A 17,964-nucleotide genomic window follows, 5' to 3' on the forward strand; every position below is an offset into this window, starting at 1 on the left:
TCAAATAATCACACGAACATCATTCCTAATCCAGTAGTTCTAGTGTCGCTGCAACTAGTTCAGAGGGAGCATTTTTCCAGTATTCTAATACTTCCTAGACTATCTGCATAACTAAAGTTCTACGTAGCTGAAGCTGCGATGTTAATAACGCGTCGGTGCGAAAATTACTGGTGTAACGACTCGTGTAACAAAACTTCCTCTCAGGTGAATTCTGTTACAATTGCTGATCGTTATGCTGAATTATTCAAAGAAAATCTGTTTATTGCACGTCGCCGATACGAACTTCGTAATTAGCGCACCTCCGCGTCGAGTCTACTTTGAAATTGCAAGCGTCTTTGATGTCTTCAATGTCTTTGACGTCGATCTCGGATCACCCGGCCACCGATCTTCCGTCTCCGCGAGGAGTGTCGGCGGCGGCGAGCAAAGATAACGGTAACCGTGTGTGCACGCGTGTGTATCTGTATATGTTGTGCGTGTCTGAGTGTGTTCGAGCGTGTGCAGGTGTCGCGTGTCGCCTCTAATAAGGTTTTCTACTTCGCGCCAGTTCGCGAAGGTGCTACGTTTGTTAAACTCGTGCAGAGTCCGTAATGGTGCAAGCTAACACGCTACTGCGCGGCAAAAAAGGATCAACAAAGATGAAGGGCTGTGACTCACTGCTTTATTCGGGGTTTGGCACGACCTTCTAGCACGACTCTCAACGTCCGTCCGCAAAACGTGTTCGCAGCGCGCGACTCGAGGCTTATTAAAAGAAGAACAAGAAGAGGAAGAAGAAGAAGAAGAAGAAGAAGACAAAGAAAAAAAAGAGAAAAGGAGTAAAAGAAACAAAGAAAAAAAATAATAGCAACAACAATGTCAACGAAAAGAACAAGGAGAGAGAAAAAAAAAGGACAGAAAGATTGGAAAAGCACACGCGCCCCCTTCGTGCCCGAACGAGAACGCGAATCTCTGCGATGCATTCAGTCTTGTTCCCTCGATCGTTCCAGCGACCCCTTCGGTCGCCGACGACGAAAGATCGCCGATCCTTGTTGCTCCTGCCGAGGTGTCCTGGGAACTTAAACAACGCCTCTCTCGATTCTCCGCCCGCCGGATCCCGGCGCGCGGTTCCTCTCGTCCCGGTCCCTTCGCCAAGAATATCTCAGTCCCTTAATTCTAGCATCTCCTCCGTTCTGTACAGTCACGTCTATGGCACTCGGTTCTCGCGGCGAACGTTTCACAACGCGACAGAGGAACTAAGAGACTAGACACACGGGAGGGAGGAGGAAGATACTTCGCGACGCTCGTTGCCGAACGATTCTTCCTCTTCGACATCGTTACTATCACCATCGTTAACATCCTCATCATCATCCTCATCATCATCATCTTCATCATCATCATCAGCATCATCATCTTCAAGGAGCGACCGGCTGGACCAAGCGGAACGGTCCCAGCCAAGGTAATCGCGGCTGATTCCCCGGCAAGTCGGGGACGACAGAACGACCCTCGGTCAGCATTGATGGCGGACATCGTTCCTGGTCGCCTCTTCGAACAGGTCGTCGAACACCTTGTCGACATCCGCGGTGTTCACGTTCAACAGCGGCGCCTGCTCGCTGGGTATCACCAGTCTCAGCCTCTCGTCGGGGATCCCCGTCATCGTGCGGCTCCGGGACAGGCCCACCATGGTTTTCTGCAGCATCCTAGGCGACCGCCGATTCTTATGGTCCTTCGTATCAACAGGCTCTGCAGGGCTGTCGAAGTACTGTCTGATCTTGTCCTCCATCTTCTTCACGCTGTCGGCCATCGAGGACGCCTCGAACTGCTTGGACCGCAGCTTCTGAGACGACGGCGACCTCGGTTTAGGCGGCTTGGGGTGCGACGGCAGCTTCGACGGCGTAGCTACAGGAGCGTTCACTTTGGGAGCACGGGGGTAGCTATTGGACAGAGCCAGCTGGTGCCAGGACTCCGACTTCGACAGCACGATGGACCTGGACGGTTTGTTCGCGCAGGAGACCAGGTACTCGTCGCTGGAGTCGATGGCCACGCCGTTCGGTATCGGCGAGCGTTCCTTCTGGATCGGCTTCGGCGGACTATTAGGCGACAGCTCGTAGGCCTCTCTCAGCGCGCCGACCCGGTTCGCGGTGACCGGACCCGGAGAGTGAGCCCTCTCGGGTTTCTTCTGGGGCACCGGGGTCAGGTACTTCCCGTACTTGGACGCCACAGGGCCCGGCGGGCGGTCGAAGTTCGCTGGTTGGTTGAAGGCCTGACCGCTGTGACTCGGAGCCGGTCGATTCTGGTTCGAGAGCTGATTGAAGGCCTGAGGCAGGACACTCGGCGGGCTGAAGCTGGGCTGGTCGAAGCTCTGCTGGCCCGGGTAACTCTCCGGTTGGCTGGATGGCTGAGTGAGAGGCTTGAACTGGTTCGCGTAGTTGTCCGGTTGGCTCGAGGGCTGATGCTTGAACTGACTCGGACTCACGGAGGGGTGCGGCGGCTCGTCGTTTAAGGACGTGATCTCGTTCTGCAGGCGCCGGACCAGGCTCTGCTGCAGCAGGTTGTGTCTGCGGATCTCGTCCTCGGGCGTGGCGGTCTCGCTGGTGGCTGGCCTGGACCTGGAGGACCACTGCGACGGGGACGGCGTCGAGGAGGCTCGCGAGTCGACCAGCATCTCCTCGGAGCGGGGCTCGGGGCTGTCGACGGACGAGGCGACCGTGGCGATCGCGCAGGTGTAGCGCGTCACCACGCCGGTGTCCGAGCTGATGTCCTGGTTCTGGATGTTCTGGTCGTCCAGGAACGTCGAGCCTTCCACGGGCCAGTCGGCTTTCTCCGGCACTTCCGGCTGGTCGTCAGACACGAAGGAATGATCCTCCACGTTCCCGTGATCCTCTATACGCTGGAAACCTTCGTACCTCGGGTCTGCGACTCCAGGCTGCTTCTGGTAGCTCTGGCTAGCCTCCTGGTGCACGCTCCGGTGGTCGTTGGCTTGCCGAGGACTCAACGCGTCTGGAACCGTGCGATAGTTCTGGTTGTGGTCCAGCACGAACCTCTGAGGATCAGGATGGTAAACGTTGCTCTCCAGGTTGGTGTTAACGTCCGCGTCGTTGGCCGCTCTCGGCTTCTCCAGGTCGGTCGTCTGCACGGACGCGTTGCTGCAAGCCGTAGATCCCTTGGAGATCTTCGGCGCCACTTTGAACGAGCGTCCTTCGTCCTGGTCCTCGTTGGCCCCGGTCTGCACTGCCACCGAAGAGCTACCTCTCAACGTAGCGTCCGGGTAGCGGGGCTTCTGATTCTCGAACGCTCTCGCCTTGATCGCCTCGAACGCGCTTCTGGGAGCGAACTTCTCCTTGGCGCTCTCCCGGCGGTCCGGCTGCTGATGGATCCGAGGGCTCTGCTTCTCGGGGATCTTGAAGGAGATCTTGCCGTCCACCACGCCGGGCAGCCTCTGGCTCTCGAACTTCCTCGCGTCGACGGTGCTCTTCCCGACGAACGGCGCGAACTGCTTGCAGAACGACTTGTAGTCGATGCGGCCGTTCTCCGTGATCGTGCCGTTCGTCTTCTCGAGCCACGGCGGCTTCGGGAACGCGGACTTCTCCTGGTCCTCGATCCTCGGCTTCGCCGGCGTCTCCTTGTCGAACATCATCCTCGCCTTCTCCTTCAGCGTGTTCGTCGGCACGGGCGCGGCCTTCGGCCAGTGGTACGACGGAGGGACCTTCGACGACGCGGCGGACTTCTCCGTCTTCTTGAACGGCGACACCGGCGACTTCTCGATCTTCTTGAACGGCGAAGACGGCGCGTGCCGGAAGCCACCGGTGTCCTTCACCGTGGAGCCGTAGCTCCTGGAGTCCGACTCCGCTCCGTAAACCTGCGTCTGCGCGGTCCCGGGGAACATCTTGTTCGCTCTGTCCTTCAGCGACGGCCTGTTCTCCCTGTCCTCGCTGCCGGTCGGCTTGTCGAAGGTCGTCTTGATGTTGGAGAACCTGCTGTTCCAGTTCTTGTTCGCCAGCGAGGCGTCCATCTTGGCGAAGCCGAACGGCTTGTACGGGGCCGCCGCGTTCGCCGGCGCCTCGTTCCTGTTGATCAGCGCCAGGAACTTCCTGTCGTTCTCCGTCTTCGGCTGCAGCGTCGGCACCGCGGTGCCAGGACTCAAACCGGCCTTGTCGCCGACGTTGATCGGCCTGCGCAGAGAGACGCAGCCGGAGTTCTCGCGGCCGAGGCTCTCGGCCTGCAGCTTCAGGTAGCTGGGTATATCAATAGTGTTCGCCCGCTTGATCTTCGTCTTCTTCGCGGTGAACTTGTTAGCGGCCGGGTACCTGCTGCCCGCCAGCTCCGCTCGCTGCCTGAGCGCCGCTGCCAGCTTGCTCACGCGACTTCTGTCGTCACTCTCGTTGCTCGCAGCACTCTCACTCTCCGGGTAGTTGTACTGAATCATACCCTCGCTCTGCTTAGCGTCCTCGGGCTGGGCCACCTTGTAGCTCTCCCTGATCTCCTTGTTCTTGTCCTCCAGCACCTGCCGCTGGTTGATAGCGTCCTTCACGCACTTGTCGCGAACCTCCTCGGGCTTCTTCTCCAAGCTGGCCTCGTTGGCTTGCTCCTTGTCCTTCGAGGGCGCGTCCTCGACGTACGAGCAGCCCGTCCTCTCCTCCTCCAGCCACTTCCTAGCTTTGGCCAGCTCCTCCGCGGACACGCCGATGGTGTGTCTCGTGCCTCTGCGTCTCCTGCTCAGAGAAGTGGAAGGCAACACCGCTGGCTTCTCGGTTGGCTCCTCGGTCACCTGCAGCCTGGACAACAGACTCGAGACCAGCTTCAGCAGGTGCAATTTGCTACTTGGGTCGGAAGCAGCGCCGTTTCTAGCTAGTGCTGCTACGTCGATCCGCTCCAGGGTCTCGCGCAGCCGCGATAGGGCGGTCTGGATGTCGGACAAGAGCAGGTCCTCCAGGAACTTCAGGTCCTTCCTCAGCTCGGGCCCCTTGCAGTCCACCAGCACGCGTTCCATGGAGTTTCGCAGACGCTGGTCCTCCTCCGAGTCGACCCCGGAGTCCTCGGGCACCGGCCGAGCCGGCTGCTCGCTGCCCGACGTCAAAGAGTGCTCTAGCACTGTCCGCAGACGCTCTACCAGGACTGGCAGCGAGTTCCACTCGGCCGCCGCCGACGTCCCCGCGCGTTCTCCATCGCAGGCCGGCGGCGCAGCGTCGGCCGGATCCTCTCCCGGCGAGCTCGCGTCGTCGGCGGACAATGACGAAGGTGCCGGGGTCGTTTCCGGCGTCGCACGCGCTGAAAAAGAAACGAGACGAGACGGGGGTTGAACCCTGGGCCACCTGAGCGGCTGCCTTGAGGGGCGCGAGAGCGACGGAGCCATTCCGCGCAGAAGACACGCTTCTCTAGGTTCCGCCAGCCTTCCGTTACTCGATTTTCTTACTTTCTCGGCCGGCTCCTCGTTTTGGTTTCGTTCGATCGCTCTTGTTGCTCGCGCTATGCTCGTTTCGAGCGCGGCTCGCCTTCTGGTCTCGCCTACGAGCCGCGGCTCGGCGACATTCGATCGGCGTTTTCGGTTTGCCGGAGATATCGAACGTTCCGGGGTATTTATACACGGTTCGGCCGGCCGATCGAATGTCCTCGAACGGCGCAGACTGCGGATCCGCGGCTGGACTTCAGCAATGAGATTTGATGAGATGATACAGTTTAATGGAGCTGGCACGTCTCGATACAGTTCATTGCACGGGTATCCGCAGTCTGGGTGTAGCTTGACGCTGGAACTACCAAGTACCATTATTGCAAGTTTGATGGATATACAATATTATTATAAGAGAAACAAGGTAATGGAAATAACGGAATCTCATAGGTAGTTCCAGCGTCGATGTTCTATGACTACTTGTAAGGTCCGTCTAATAGGCGAGTGTCGATTGATTTCAAAGTGAATTAGAATCTTTTATTAAATTACGTTAAATTCTCCCCCGATGGATGATCCATCTTCCCCATTGAGAATCGTCGGGAATTCGTTCGCCGTCACTCGGGAATTAAACGGGCCAAATCGAAACGCGGTTACATGTCAGCGGCGTTCTCGAGATCATTCATTCCGGTTACAGTCACACGTGAACGATCGCCGTTACACGGGCGACACAATGGCCAGGGGTTAATTAGACACGGTCGGACGAGAAACGGAAGAGCAGAACGTCCGACGGGTTTTCGCGAGGCCGAAACCGACGGGGCCGGCTCTCTGCGAGTTGACCGGCTATCGCGCGCTCGCTCTTTATTTAAAACCCACCGGATTCTCCGCGGGATTTATTTTCGGTCGCTCGTTCAACGCCTCGCAGCTGCCCGCGTGCGAGCGTGACGGACTGAGGAGACGCGAACCGAGAATCGGTTGCGAGGTAATTCGAGGATGGATGGTCCACCAGGTTTCTTTCGTTCGTGATTGATCATTGTTCGCGCGCGACCTGTACCCTGATACTTGACTCGTGTCTCCCTTGAGGGAGAGAACTCGAGGTGATCCGTGGATCTTCTGGATCTAACCTGCGCTCGAAGGTTTGCGGATCGTTCGTCTTTCTTTATTCTGTTGTGCACGCTATTGTATTTAGTGTCATTTATATTTATAGTGTGTGTGATACTATATGTATAATAGTAGTTTTATTTATATTTGTATTTATTACTGTATATATATATTAATAATATTAATATTAATATTATATATATAATATACTATATGCTATATACTATATACTATATAGTATTAATATAATATATAGTAGTAATAATATTATTATATATATAATATTTTAATATAAATTAAAATATATTACAATATTATTACTATATTATATATAATAAATATAAAGTAATAATATTAATATTAGTAATAATATAATATATAGTAGTAATAATATTATTATATGTATATATTTTAATATAAATTAAAATATATTATAATACTATTACTATATATATTATATTGACATTATTAATATTATTACACAATAGACACTTCGTTCGCCAACAGTTTGAAATAATCGTTGACACATTTCAAAATATAGAACGCGATTAACTTTCTCTGAGAATTCATCTCTAGTCCGATCCACCGTTTTAGGCATCGCAGGAAAGTGAATTATTTTCATACAACTGATTATTATCGAATGCTTGGATTTTCTCGTTGAAAAGACGCACGTTTAAACACACAAACTTTCGAGCGGCGGCGTGTATGCATAGTAACTCCGCGAGTGTTTATGAGAGCGTGATCACTCTTCAAAATGAATCTAGAACGTCCATAGTGCCGGCGTTCGTACGTTACAAAACGGTTTTATCCAGGGCACTCTGTGTCCAGGCGTCGTTAAGCGTTTCAACGTCAGCCTTACAGCTATCGCGCGTTAGAAATCCTCCTATGCTTAATGCTAATTGCGAAATCCCTTAAAAAATCAACGATCAATCTTACCAGTGTAACTCAGAAACCGTCTATTTTCACAATATTACCTTGATTTTTTAAGAAACTTACGCAACGATATCTCCTCGAATAGAAAGTACACGTCAATTGTAGCTCTTCTGACACAATCGATTCCAGTGTTTTCCATAGAAATATACGTGAAAAAAACGAATCTCTTTTCCCCTGAGAGTTGGCTCTTGATCCTCTTTCTCTTAACTTAAGAACACACCGTCAGACTCTCCGTGAACAATTCGGAAATTTCGAGATACGGTACAGAGATACGTCTCTCGACTCTCGAGGTGATCCATCTATCCATGAATTACCATACTTCACGAACCTGGTTGTATGATCTCCTTCCTCTCCGTCTCCAGCGGTCTCCTCACCGCCTCAACGAACGTCTCTCTGTCCTCCCTGAAGTCGTCGCCGTTGCTTTCCTCGGACAACTCCTTGATCCCCTTGTGGACGTCCTCGTACGTGTCTAAATAGTCCGCGGAACTAGATCTGCCGCTCTCCTCCTCGATGATGCTGTGGAAATCATTGCCCTCCACCACGCCTCGAATATCTGGAAAACGTGCTCGTTTCACTGATCGCCGGGACCCGTGGGAATTTTACGGTAACGCCCCGTTCAACGATACCTCGATTAACGCTGACGCAACGTGATCATTGTCGTTCAATGCTGACCGTGGAACAGTCAACCCTTTGAGGACGAACGTCGAATTTGATTTTTGTTTGATAGTATTCAAGAAGTGTAATTTAGCTTGAAAGAGCGTTCGATGTTTGAATTTTCGTCCGCAAAGGGTTGATTTAATTTGAACAATCTCTGCGATGAGAATTAATGAGATTGACACGTTGACTGCCACGAAAAATATTATTTATGTATCACACCTTCGTGACATAATAACATCACATAAGAACTGTAGTAGCAAATTAATAATTCTTATTTATCTTTATGTTAAAATATTGTCTTGTTTACGTCATTGGATATTTTTATTCGACGTCAGTCCTGTGAGTTATAATTGTTTTCAGCGACGGTGGCAGTCAACGTGTTTATATTAGAATAAAAGATTAAAGTGTCATGGAAGAATTACGTGTTCGTTCGAAGAGAATGATTCATTCTGAGAGAGTTAATATCATTTAGTGAATTATAGAAGTAACTTAAAACCACACGTGTTTCATTAACGTTTCTAACGTTAACCGAGGTACTACTGTAAACAGAATAAACGAAGTTACATGAGTACTTGAAAATAAAAGATACATAGTACAAGGAGAGTATCAACCAAACCGCGTGACAATTTAAAAAAGAAAACGAAAGCTGTTTCTGAAAATCTGATTTTCGTAATGATTTAGTGAAGAGTGTCGCGACGCAGCGGAACACAGCAATGTTAGGCTGAGCGTCCACCTCGGGAACGAACAGCTTTTCCTCTCTTCGTCCACTCTGCTTCCTTGTGAAAAACAAATGCAACGGTAAGCTCATCCTTTGCACTCGGGAGGTTTACACGTGAATCTGTAGAATTATTAAGTTGTACATTTAACATGGAACTTTGCTATTTATCTAATGAATCGAAGAAATGATTTATTTAATACTAGATAACTTGAAGAATCGTGGAGATTGTCTTAAGAAACAGTCTACACCTCATTAGGAAAATAGTTCCTTAATTACTGTGTAAATCATCGATAAGTTAATTTCAGAGAAACATAGTCTATGTCTAGAAAACAAATATTTCAACATTAGTGAACAATTTTCAAGTATACATGAATCTGTAGAATTATGAAGTTATACATTTAACATGGAACTTTGCTATTTATCTAATGAATCGAAGAAATGATTTATATAAAACTAAATGACAACTTGAATTATCGTGAAGATTGTCTCAAGTTCCGTTCCTTAATAACCGTAGAAATCATTGATAAATTGATCTCAGAGAAACACAGTCCATATGTCGCCAGAGAACGAATATTTCAACATTAGTGAAAACCTGTCAGGTGCAAAGGAATCCAAAGGATCTCTCTGTAAAAGTGAAACATTTAAACATTCCTTCGGTGGATACGCAGCGTAACGCGAGCGGACGATGCTTGTCCAGCGATCACGTGCACTAATTTTCGTCAATCTTAAACAAAGATCAGAGCGACGAGAGTGGGACGGTTACGTTAATGATGTTACGTTGCCAGATTAGAGGAAGACAGAGAAAGAGAGAGCGTGAAAGAAGAAAAGAAAGAGGCGAATGTTCTCGAGTGAGTCTGCTGTTTCAGCATCTTCGATCATCGTACTTTTTCCCCTGAGCTCCTGGACGTGCGCTCGTTCATTATCTATTTACGATACTCAATATTTCTAGGCCAGAGATATTCAAAGAACATCGTGACGCCAGCTCGTAAAGAAGACCTCACCTTCCGTCTCCGACATTTTGATCCTCTGCTTCGACTGGGCGCCTGGAAACGAAAACAAACATCCTTGTTTTATTCGTCGCATTAAAATTGACGTGGCAGGGATTCAACGGAAGGGAATCGGTTCTATAGTTTCCTAGAAATAATGCAACTATGCTTTCCCCCTCTCTCTCTCTATAAATAATATAAATATTCTAAAAAACGAGACATAACATGGGTTTATATTATTATTACCCCCTTGTCCTAATTTGTTTCTTAACTATGAGTGATACAATTACTTTATCATTAATCATCTATTACAAATGTTAATGCTTATTCTATATCTACTCCAGAATATTTCCTATCTCTTATTTCCTTATTTCTCCTATGTTTCAAAAGAATTAATAACACTTAGATCTTCCAAATTTGAGAACTTTCATCATGAGTCTGACACGATATTGGAGGTCAAGGGGTTAATAATAATTGGAATCCTCTATTTAAAAAACTACTATTCTAAAATCTTCCTAGAAACGTCCATCGATCCTCGCCTGAAGTCCCAAGATGAGAAATAAATTCTAAGGCAAACAATATGAGAAATAAATTATAAAGCAAGGGGTTAATAACAACAGAAATCCTCTATTTAAAAAACTACAATTCTAACAAGCCCACGATCCTCCTAGAAACGTCCATCGATCCTCGCCTCCCAAGTTTCAAGATGAGAAATAAACTCTAGGGCAAGCAATATGAGAAGTAAATTATAAAGCAAGGGGTTAATAACAACAAAAATCCTCTATTTAAAAAGCTACAATTCTAACAAGCCTACGATCCTCCTAGAAACGTCGATCGATCCCCGCCTCTCGAGCCCCAAGATAATCAGGCGAATCTTCCACGGTCGGACAATGTCCGCCGCTTATTATCACAAGTGTCTGGTAGTGCCTAGCGCGGTTCTAGGAATATTGTCCCTATTTAGCGGTGGCGTTTCAAGCACGTCGACATTGAGCTACTCCTATTCGATGACTGGCTTATTCCGGCGACCCGGCCGGCCGTTTAACAGCTGAACGACGGGATTCTCCGTTTCCGCGAAACCGGCGCGGACGTTAAACGACGGGCTCTAGGTCTAGCCGGTGCAATCCGCGACGGTAAGGGAAGCGTTGGCGGCTGTTTGGAACACGGCAGGCCTCGCGCGAAAATAACTTTGACCCGTTTTCGCGCATACGGAAATTAGGAAGTCCCGCTTGATCCGATGCTTGTTACGTGCCCGCCTCGATACAACCGATACCCGAACGCGTCGCGCTCGCGAGATCCTCCACGATCCTCGGAATCGGCGACGAACGAGCCACGGATTTTTCTTTGTGTGGTACTTTAACCCTTTACTCGAGAGGTGACTCACCAATCGATTTGACACTAAAATTATGAAGTGAATATTTAGAATTTTAAATGAAGCTTTCTATTGCAATGTGAAATATTGAGATAAAATAGCTCTGCATAATTTATGAAATATTTTCTTTTTGTGGTACTTTAACCCTTCACTCGAGAGGTGACTCATTCGATTTGACACTAAAATTATGAAGTGAATGTTTAGAATTTTAAATGGAGCTTTCTATTGCAATGTGAAATATCGAGATAAAATAGCTTTGCTTAATTTATCTGTGAATTGTCGTTGAAATAGTTTCAAACGATGTCGACTATATCTCGTTGGAAAATGTTGAATTTTTCCAGGCAAAAAATTGTGGGGCAAAGGGTTGACACTGGAACTACCGAACAGGTCAAAACGATCTATTCTTGATGTCTCCTTTCTCCGATTATTAACAACTTGCGGACCGGTAACGAGAAATCTCGTTTTTATATAGACACTTAGCTATGCAACTTCGCTAATTACCACAGTATTGGAAAAATTTGATATAAGTTGACCTCAGTGAAAATTGCTATCACAATTCAGTTTTCTGAAAATTAGCCTACGTGTTAACATTAAAGCTACCGAGAAGTTAAATTGACTCCTTGAAATTACACCGTAGAAACTTCAAGAGCATCTATTGAGACTTTAACCAGTTAACTGTGTTCGACGAGTATACACGTCATAAAGCTTGACATGATACTAATTCTTTCAACGATGAATTCTTTATTTTTTCACATAAACATGTAATTCTTCTTTGTTTCGCTCTGACCTTTCATTAAAATATACTCTACGCGCATTCGTCCTGCGTTCGACGAGTACACGCTCCATTTTTCGATTGTATCGCGCGGAACGAGAGGTTTTTCCAACTAAATTCCACAGTTAACTGGTTAATTGATTTACAATTCAATTTGTGCATTGGTAAATCGATCTCTTTAATAATTTCTCAGAGCAACATCCATTGTCTTCTTAATAATTGCGGAACGAAGACATCAGGAATGGGTTATTTCGACTAGTCCGGTAGTTTTAGTGTTAACAACAGAATGAATATTACGCAGCGTACATATCCGCGAGTCGCTCGTCGCTGCTCCAATTCGCCGACAAGCGAGCAAGGTAGCCCGTTCAACAACGAACGACATGTGGACCATGTTTGGGTAATAAATTCTAGTCAAAATCTAGGACAATGATCTTTCTTGTGAATAAAGAGCGTTGCGTGCCGCGTTATGTAAGGGACCCGTCGAAGAGGAACAGCCGTTTATAAATAATGGTTCGGACGGAATTAATTTTTGGATCGCGATCCCGTGACGCGCGCGAGTCCGCTATAAACGAAAGTATAAATATTTATAGCCGATAATATATATTTGTGACGCGTCGATCGGGATTTAGGGATTCCAGTTACGTCGCACGGAGAAATTATTCTGTCCGAGTATACTCGTCACGTCTGCCGCGAGAAACATCGGCGTATATATCATTTATCCTTTCTATAACAAACACACGAAGCAACAATTATTAATTCTTTGATTATTACTATTATCTAGTTACATACGTCACGAAGAATTTCTATTCGAAATCAATTATCTTCCAAGTCAACTCTCTTGTAATTTGTAAGCTCCAGTTATGTGGCAAAGTGTTACAAATAATATTCTATATATTTCAATAATATTAGAAATTGGAAATTTATGATCAAAAATAATTAATATATGTAACTCATATGATACTCTATTATTAAATTCAATTATTTTAATTACATCGGGAATAACATTTACATGAAGACGTAATTTAACCCTTTGCACTCGACAATATTTTTCATTAAAAATACTCATTACTTTCTGACAAAGTATTAACGATATTTTTCGCAACTAACACAGTTGATTATCTTCTATAAATTAAGAGACAGAACTATTTTACTTCGTTTGATATTGAATTGAAAATTTTATAAGTTAATCAAAAATAATCATAAAAAATCATTGAAATTATTGAATATAACAATTATTTTAGGTGTACATTTTTCAATTTCACAATATATTGAATATATAGAATCAAGATTTGCAACGATTAAAATTGCTTCTCTGAGAAACTATTAAAGAGATTCATCAACACGAAAGCTGAATTAATCAAAGTCTCATGCACTCTTGGAGTTTCTACAATTCCAAGTAGCACAGTGTTAAAATTTCAACGTCTGTAACTGACAAGCATTAAGAGAAAAGCCATTCCAGACGTTAATAATTTCCGAGCGAGACCGTAAACATGCAGTCGCAGCGAATTTTTCGGAACGGCCGGTGTTGTTAGAACATTACGTCGATGTTGCAAGTGTATCGGAATGTCCGAACGCCTCGCCGTTCCGAAGGTGTAAACACGACGGACGAAATGAAAACGAGAAGAACGGTCGAAGTAAATTAAGAAGGATATTCGCGCGCGTGTTAGGACGCTGCTAAGAAAAGTCCACCGCGGATAAAAACGCTCCGACGCCTCGCGGGTCTCGCGCGTAACCGCCATCGGCCGCGTATCCTCCGGAACGCGATAAATAAACACTCCAGTTGTTGGTTCGCGTGCGATAATAAATGTTTCCACGTCTGTTGCGCAACCGCGTCCCTCATTCATTCCGCCCGATGAACGCAAGAAACGCAAGAGCAACAAATAAACCGGCTTTTTCACTGATCCGGCCCTCGTCCGCGAAAAATCTGACGCGTCCAACTAACAGGAGCTCTTTCACCGTTACAAGATGTTCCAACGGGAGGCTGTCGAGCGAGGCAGTCTTGTTAGATGAACGAAACAACTTAGGAACATTCGTCGGCTCGGGGAAAACAATGGACTACAGACGTTTACGGTGAATACACTCGTTGTACGGTTGATCGTAGAAATTTGATGGGAACGATCTTTACTGAAAAATTGTAATTGCTTTGTGTGTTGAACTATGTCATTCCTCGATAATATCCTTATGGTGTATGAAACATACAATTGAATATGAAGATACGATTCGAATGAAATAATATTCATGGTAATTAATATCTTGAATGCTGTTTTAAACAGTAAACTATACAAAATGGAAATATTAAATCTTTCATCTGCTCTGAATGTCACTAACATTATTTAGAATATAGAAATGTTTTCAATTTAACTGAGTGAACTATATGGAAATATTAAATCTTTCATCTGTTCTGAATGTCATTAACATTATTTAGAATATAGAAATGTTTTCAATTTAACACTAAAACTACCAGAGGGGTCAAATGACCCATGCCTGATGTCTTCTTTTTGCAATTATTAGGTAACAAATGTTTCTCTGAGAAATTATTAAAGAAATTCATTTAGCGCTACGCAAATTGAATTGTAAATCAATTAAAGTCTGAACAGATGCACTCTTGGAGTTTCTACAGCAAAATTTTCAAAAGCCACAGTCCTCGGTAGTTTTAGTGTTAACTAAGTGAACTATAGTAATTCCATTTGGTCACCGGACCCCATGCAATTCAACGATTAACCGAAGTACAATGAAAATAAAAAGTACAGTTTTAAGAGATAAATCATTACATCCGTACCATCGAGCGATGCAACGCAGCGAACAGTATCCAAGCGAAAGACAACTCTCAAAAGGAAAAGCAACCTACAAAGCTATCCCATCGCGACTGCAACAACCAATGACCATCCAACGATTCCATATACCGAAAAACCAAAGCAAACCCATAAATCCGAATCACAAACGATTCCTCCAAGTGTCTTCCTTGAATCTTAGTATCGATAAAATAAAAGAAAATCCTCTCGGCCGACACGCTAACCGAGGTAAGTTGGCCGCGTAGAAAGCCGCGCGTGGTTCCCGGCGTACGGTGCCGGAACAATGTCGGTCGTTCTCCGCAATTAAAGAAATGGAACAGAGTAAAAGCGTCGGGAGGGTGAAGAAAGCGGACGACGAGACGGAGGAGAGATGTTCCGGTCAGTTTGGTTTGCACGCGGTCCGACCATGATAGGCAAGCGGCGGCGGCGGCTAGGCGGCTAGGCGGCTAGGCGGCGTCGGGCGGGCCGCACGCGGCCGCGGCGCGCGCGTTGCCACGAGGAGGAGGACTCCGCTCGCAGCACGCTTTATAAATAGTCCGGGCGAGTTTCACCGGCGGTGGACGACGACTCCCCGATGGCCACCTCGAGAAAGCACCTTCGTCGGCCTTCGCCGGTGCGCTTTTTACCGAAATACGTAGTGCCGTGCGACCTTCTCGGCCCGAGGCGGATTACGGGAGATTTTCGGTGTCGGCTGGCCGCCGGTTGGGAACGCTGCCAGAAGGGAACGCCGCACTTTGTCTCGGCGCGCCGCCGATTTTGGTCCGGACGATGAATCGGAAACGCGGCACGGCAGTCGTCCAAACCCGCGTCGGCTCTTTCAGACGCACACCTGGTACCCGACACGATGACTAATCTCCGTCCCTCCCCCTTTCGCACCTCCGCGTACTATTTCGATCGCGATCTTGCAGGATCCACCCTTACATAGGCTTCCGATTATTAAGCTAATCTTCAGTCCTGAACGACACTTGTGTTATCTTGCGTTAGTTTAAGACGGGGTGGAGTTAAGAGGATTATTAGCGGATCAATGTTCGTTTACCTTGAAGAGCCAGAGGAGCGGTAGCCGGTGTATTGGGAGCGTACGCGCTCAGGAGACTGCGCGAGTAGCCTGCCACCGGACCGCTCGTTCCGGTGGTTATCGTCGGTGGTGGTGGTGGTGGTGGAGCCGCTGGTGGTGGCGGCGGTGGTGGTGGCAGAGCGGCGACGGTGGATGATGCTACCAGCGCTGCCGTTAAAAGCTTACCGTCACCCGGCTCGAATTAGACCGCCTGAAATAGACCGGGTTATTGCCGGCACTATGGACCAACCGGCCTGGACGCGGCATACCTTGCTCTCTCGCGGGACAAGGTGGACGCGGCCGGCGCGGCTTCCGCTACCGGTACCGGACACAGCCGCGTACCCTTGCCAGATCTCTCCTCTTCTCTAGCGCCCTTTCGGCGTCGCCTCGCGCCACCGTCGTTCTCTTTTCTGCTCGGACACCTGGCCGGACCGTAGAGACAGATTCCTCCAGCGATTGCCAGGTTACTCCGCTGCCAGCTATTTTCGCGGCTGCCTCGCCTGAGGAGATCGTGAATGGGCTTAAGCACGGTTGCACGTTAATAGGTTCAACGAGTCGGGTACCACTGACCTTAGCGATGCGGTTGGACGATCGGCGCACCGTGTGGGCGGATACCGTGGGCTAGCTTTTCATTGCTCCGGATGATTCACGCTGAAAATTCTTTGCGATCTGCTAACGGTCGAGATAACGCGATGAGTTCGGCTGATTGGAAATGTTATCTTGGTTCGGGTGAGATTGATGGGTTTTGGGGATCCGGGAGTCGGTTGCTGTGGATGTCTGGGAATCCTGCAATAGAGAAGAATATGTATTTTGTTGATACTTGAAGTACACTTGGACTGAGTTTTGAGAGTTTCTTTGTGGAAGCTGCAGACGGGTAGTTATTCGGGTTTGAATTGGGTGAAGTTTTGGCTTAGGTGGTACTTAACGCTTTGCCAAGTAAACACTCGTTGAAAGTTCAATCGAATTTTCTTGAAACTGAAAGGTCAATATTCTTCGTAACGATTGCTGTTTCTAGTATCTCGTGCATCTAACAGAATTCGTTCGTTACGTCACCGAGAAAATTAATGTTGAAGTTTATGTAAATAATAGTGTCACCTGAATTTGAGTGACGTGGCAGCCGAAGTGTTAAGCAGATTTAGTAATTCCTTAATCCCTCGTCCTATGATTTACTTCTGAACTATACTGGAAAGAAAAAATTTGCATATTTATTCCATATCTACGTTTACTCCAAAGGTTACCGATTGATAATAGAAAAGTAATTATTTATATTATAAAAATTAATAATGGGTCTCTCAAATTCAGTTCAAAATTTCCATCACTAGCCTAACACGACGTTATAAGTCAATCAATTAAAAAAGTATTCATACCTTAGTAATCGCAAAAGGAAACCAATAAACGTGTCATTCTCACTGATAGTTCAAATGTTAACACATTGAAAGCCGGCTAAATTTCAGCTACCAAAAACGCGAGCGTCGGTGATTATATTAATATATTTTCAAACATCAATCAAACCGAAATTTGTAACTTGCGAAAAAGAATAAGGAATTCGATTTTGTCATTTTAGTTTGGATTTGTTATACATATTTAAAATGTTACAGCAATTAACACTTTGCGGAAGATTCTCTAGAGTATACAAAACCTTTTGCAGACTCTGCCAAATCACATCATCGAATCTCTAAATAATATAGAATAAGGAAACTATGTACAAATATTTAAATATTTCACACCGCAACGCAAAGTTTAATTAAAAATAGTAAATATTCAACTTCATAGTTTCGCTGTATCAAACCAAATGGTGTCAAGTCACCTCTCTAGTGCAAAGGGTTAAATATATAAATAAAACATAAAAATATAAAAATAAAATAATGTTAACACATTATCACAGGGCTCAACGTGTTAACACCCTAAGAACAAGTCCCGCGAACCTCGTGTCAGCTACCAACGAACCCCCCAGAACCTCTATCAACGTGCAGTTCCGTCGTTCCCGCGATCCCCATGGAAAAAACCGCCGGTGAAAGCAGGTATTATTAGAGCCGACTGCAATTTACCAAATTCCACGGGTATTTCGCAGTTCAGATTTATTTCGGTCTGACGCGGGGCCGCCGCGAAGAATTCCTGGGAAACAATTGGCGTCGCGTCTAGTGCCGGCGTCGAAGTCTCTCCCGCGTGCCTCGCGATCCGCGCTCACGTGTCACGTCTCGTGTCGTCATCCGGGATCATCGATCG

General features: G+C 46.9%; 1 protein-coding gene across 3 annotated transcripts; it reads right to left on the reverse strand.

Annotated features, from left to right (window-relative positions):
- Positions 1 to 1,058: 1,058 nt before the first annotated feature.
- Positions 1,059 to 17,931, reverse strand: LOC116432217 (uncharacterized). Of its 3 annotated transcripts, XM_076372162.1 has the most exons (7): positions 17,787 to 17,931; positions 16,309 to 16,524; positions 16,008 to 16,238; positions 15,721 to 15,949; positions 9,767 to 9,808; positions 7,719 to 7,943; positions 1,059 to 5,241 (listed from the first exon to the last, which is right to left on the reverse strand). In XM_076372162.1, exons 5-7 carry the CDS (start codon positions 9,780 to 9,782, stop codon positions 1,484 to 1,486), a joined length of 3,999 nt encoding a protein of 1,332 aa, XP_076228277.1. In that variant the 5' UTR covers positions 9,783 to 9,808; positions 15,721 to 15,949; positions 16,008 to 16,238; positions 16,309 to 16,524; positions 17,787 to 17,931; the 3' UTR covers positions 1,059 to 1,483. The 3 variants fall into 3 exon arrangements, with proteins under 3 accessions (XP_076228277.1, XP_031844632.2, XP_031844633.2); XM_031988772.2 differs by lacking the exons at positions 15,721 to 15,949; positions 16,008 to 16,238; positions 16,309 to 16,524; positions 17,787 to 17,931 and adding an exon at positions 14,909 to 15,057; XM_031988773.2 differs by lacking the exons at positions 15,721 to 15,949; positions 16,008 to 16,238; positions 16,309 to 16,524; positions 17,787 to 17,931 and adding an exon at positions 14,672 to 14,815.
- Between the last annotated feature and the right edge of the window lie 33 nt (positions 17,932 to 17,964).

Source organism: Nomia melanderi, chromosome 11, assembly GCF_051020985.1.
Source record: "Nomia melanderi isolate GNS246 chromosome 11, iyNomMela1, whole genome shotgun sequence".
In the NCBI taxonomy this organism is placed as follows: domain Eukaryota; kingdom Metazoa; phylum Arthropoda; class Insecta; order Hymenoptera; family Halictidae; genus Nomia; species Nomia melanderi.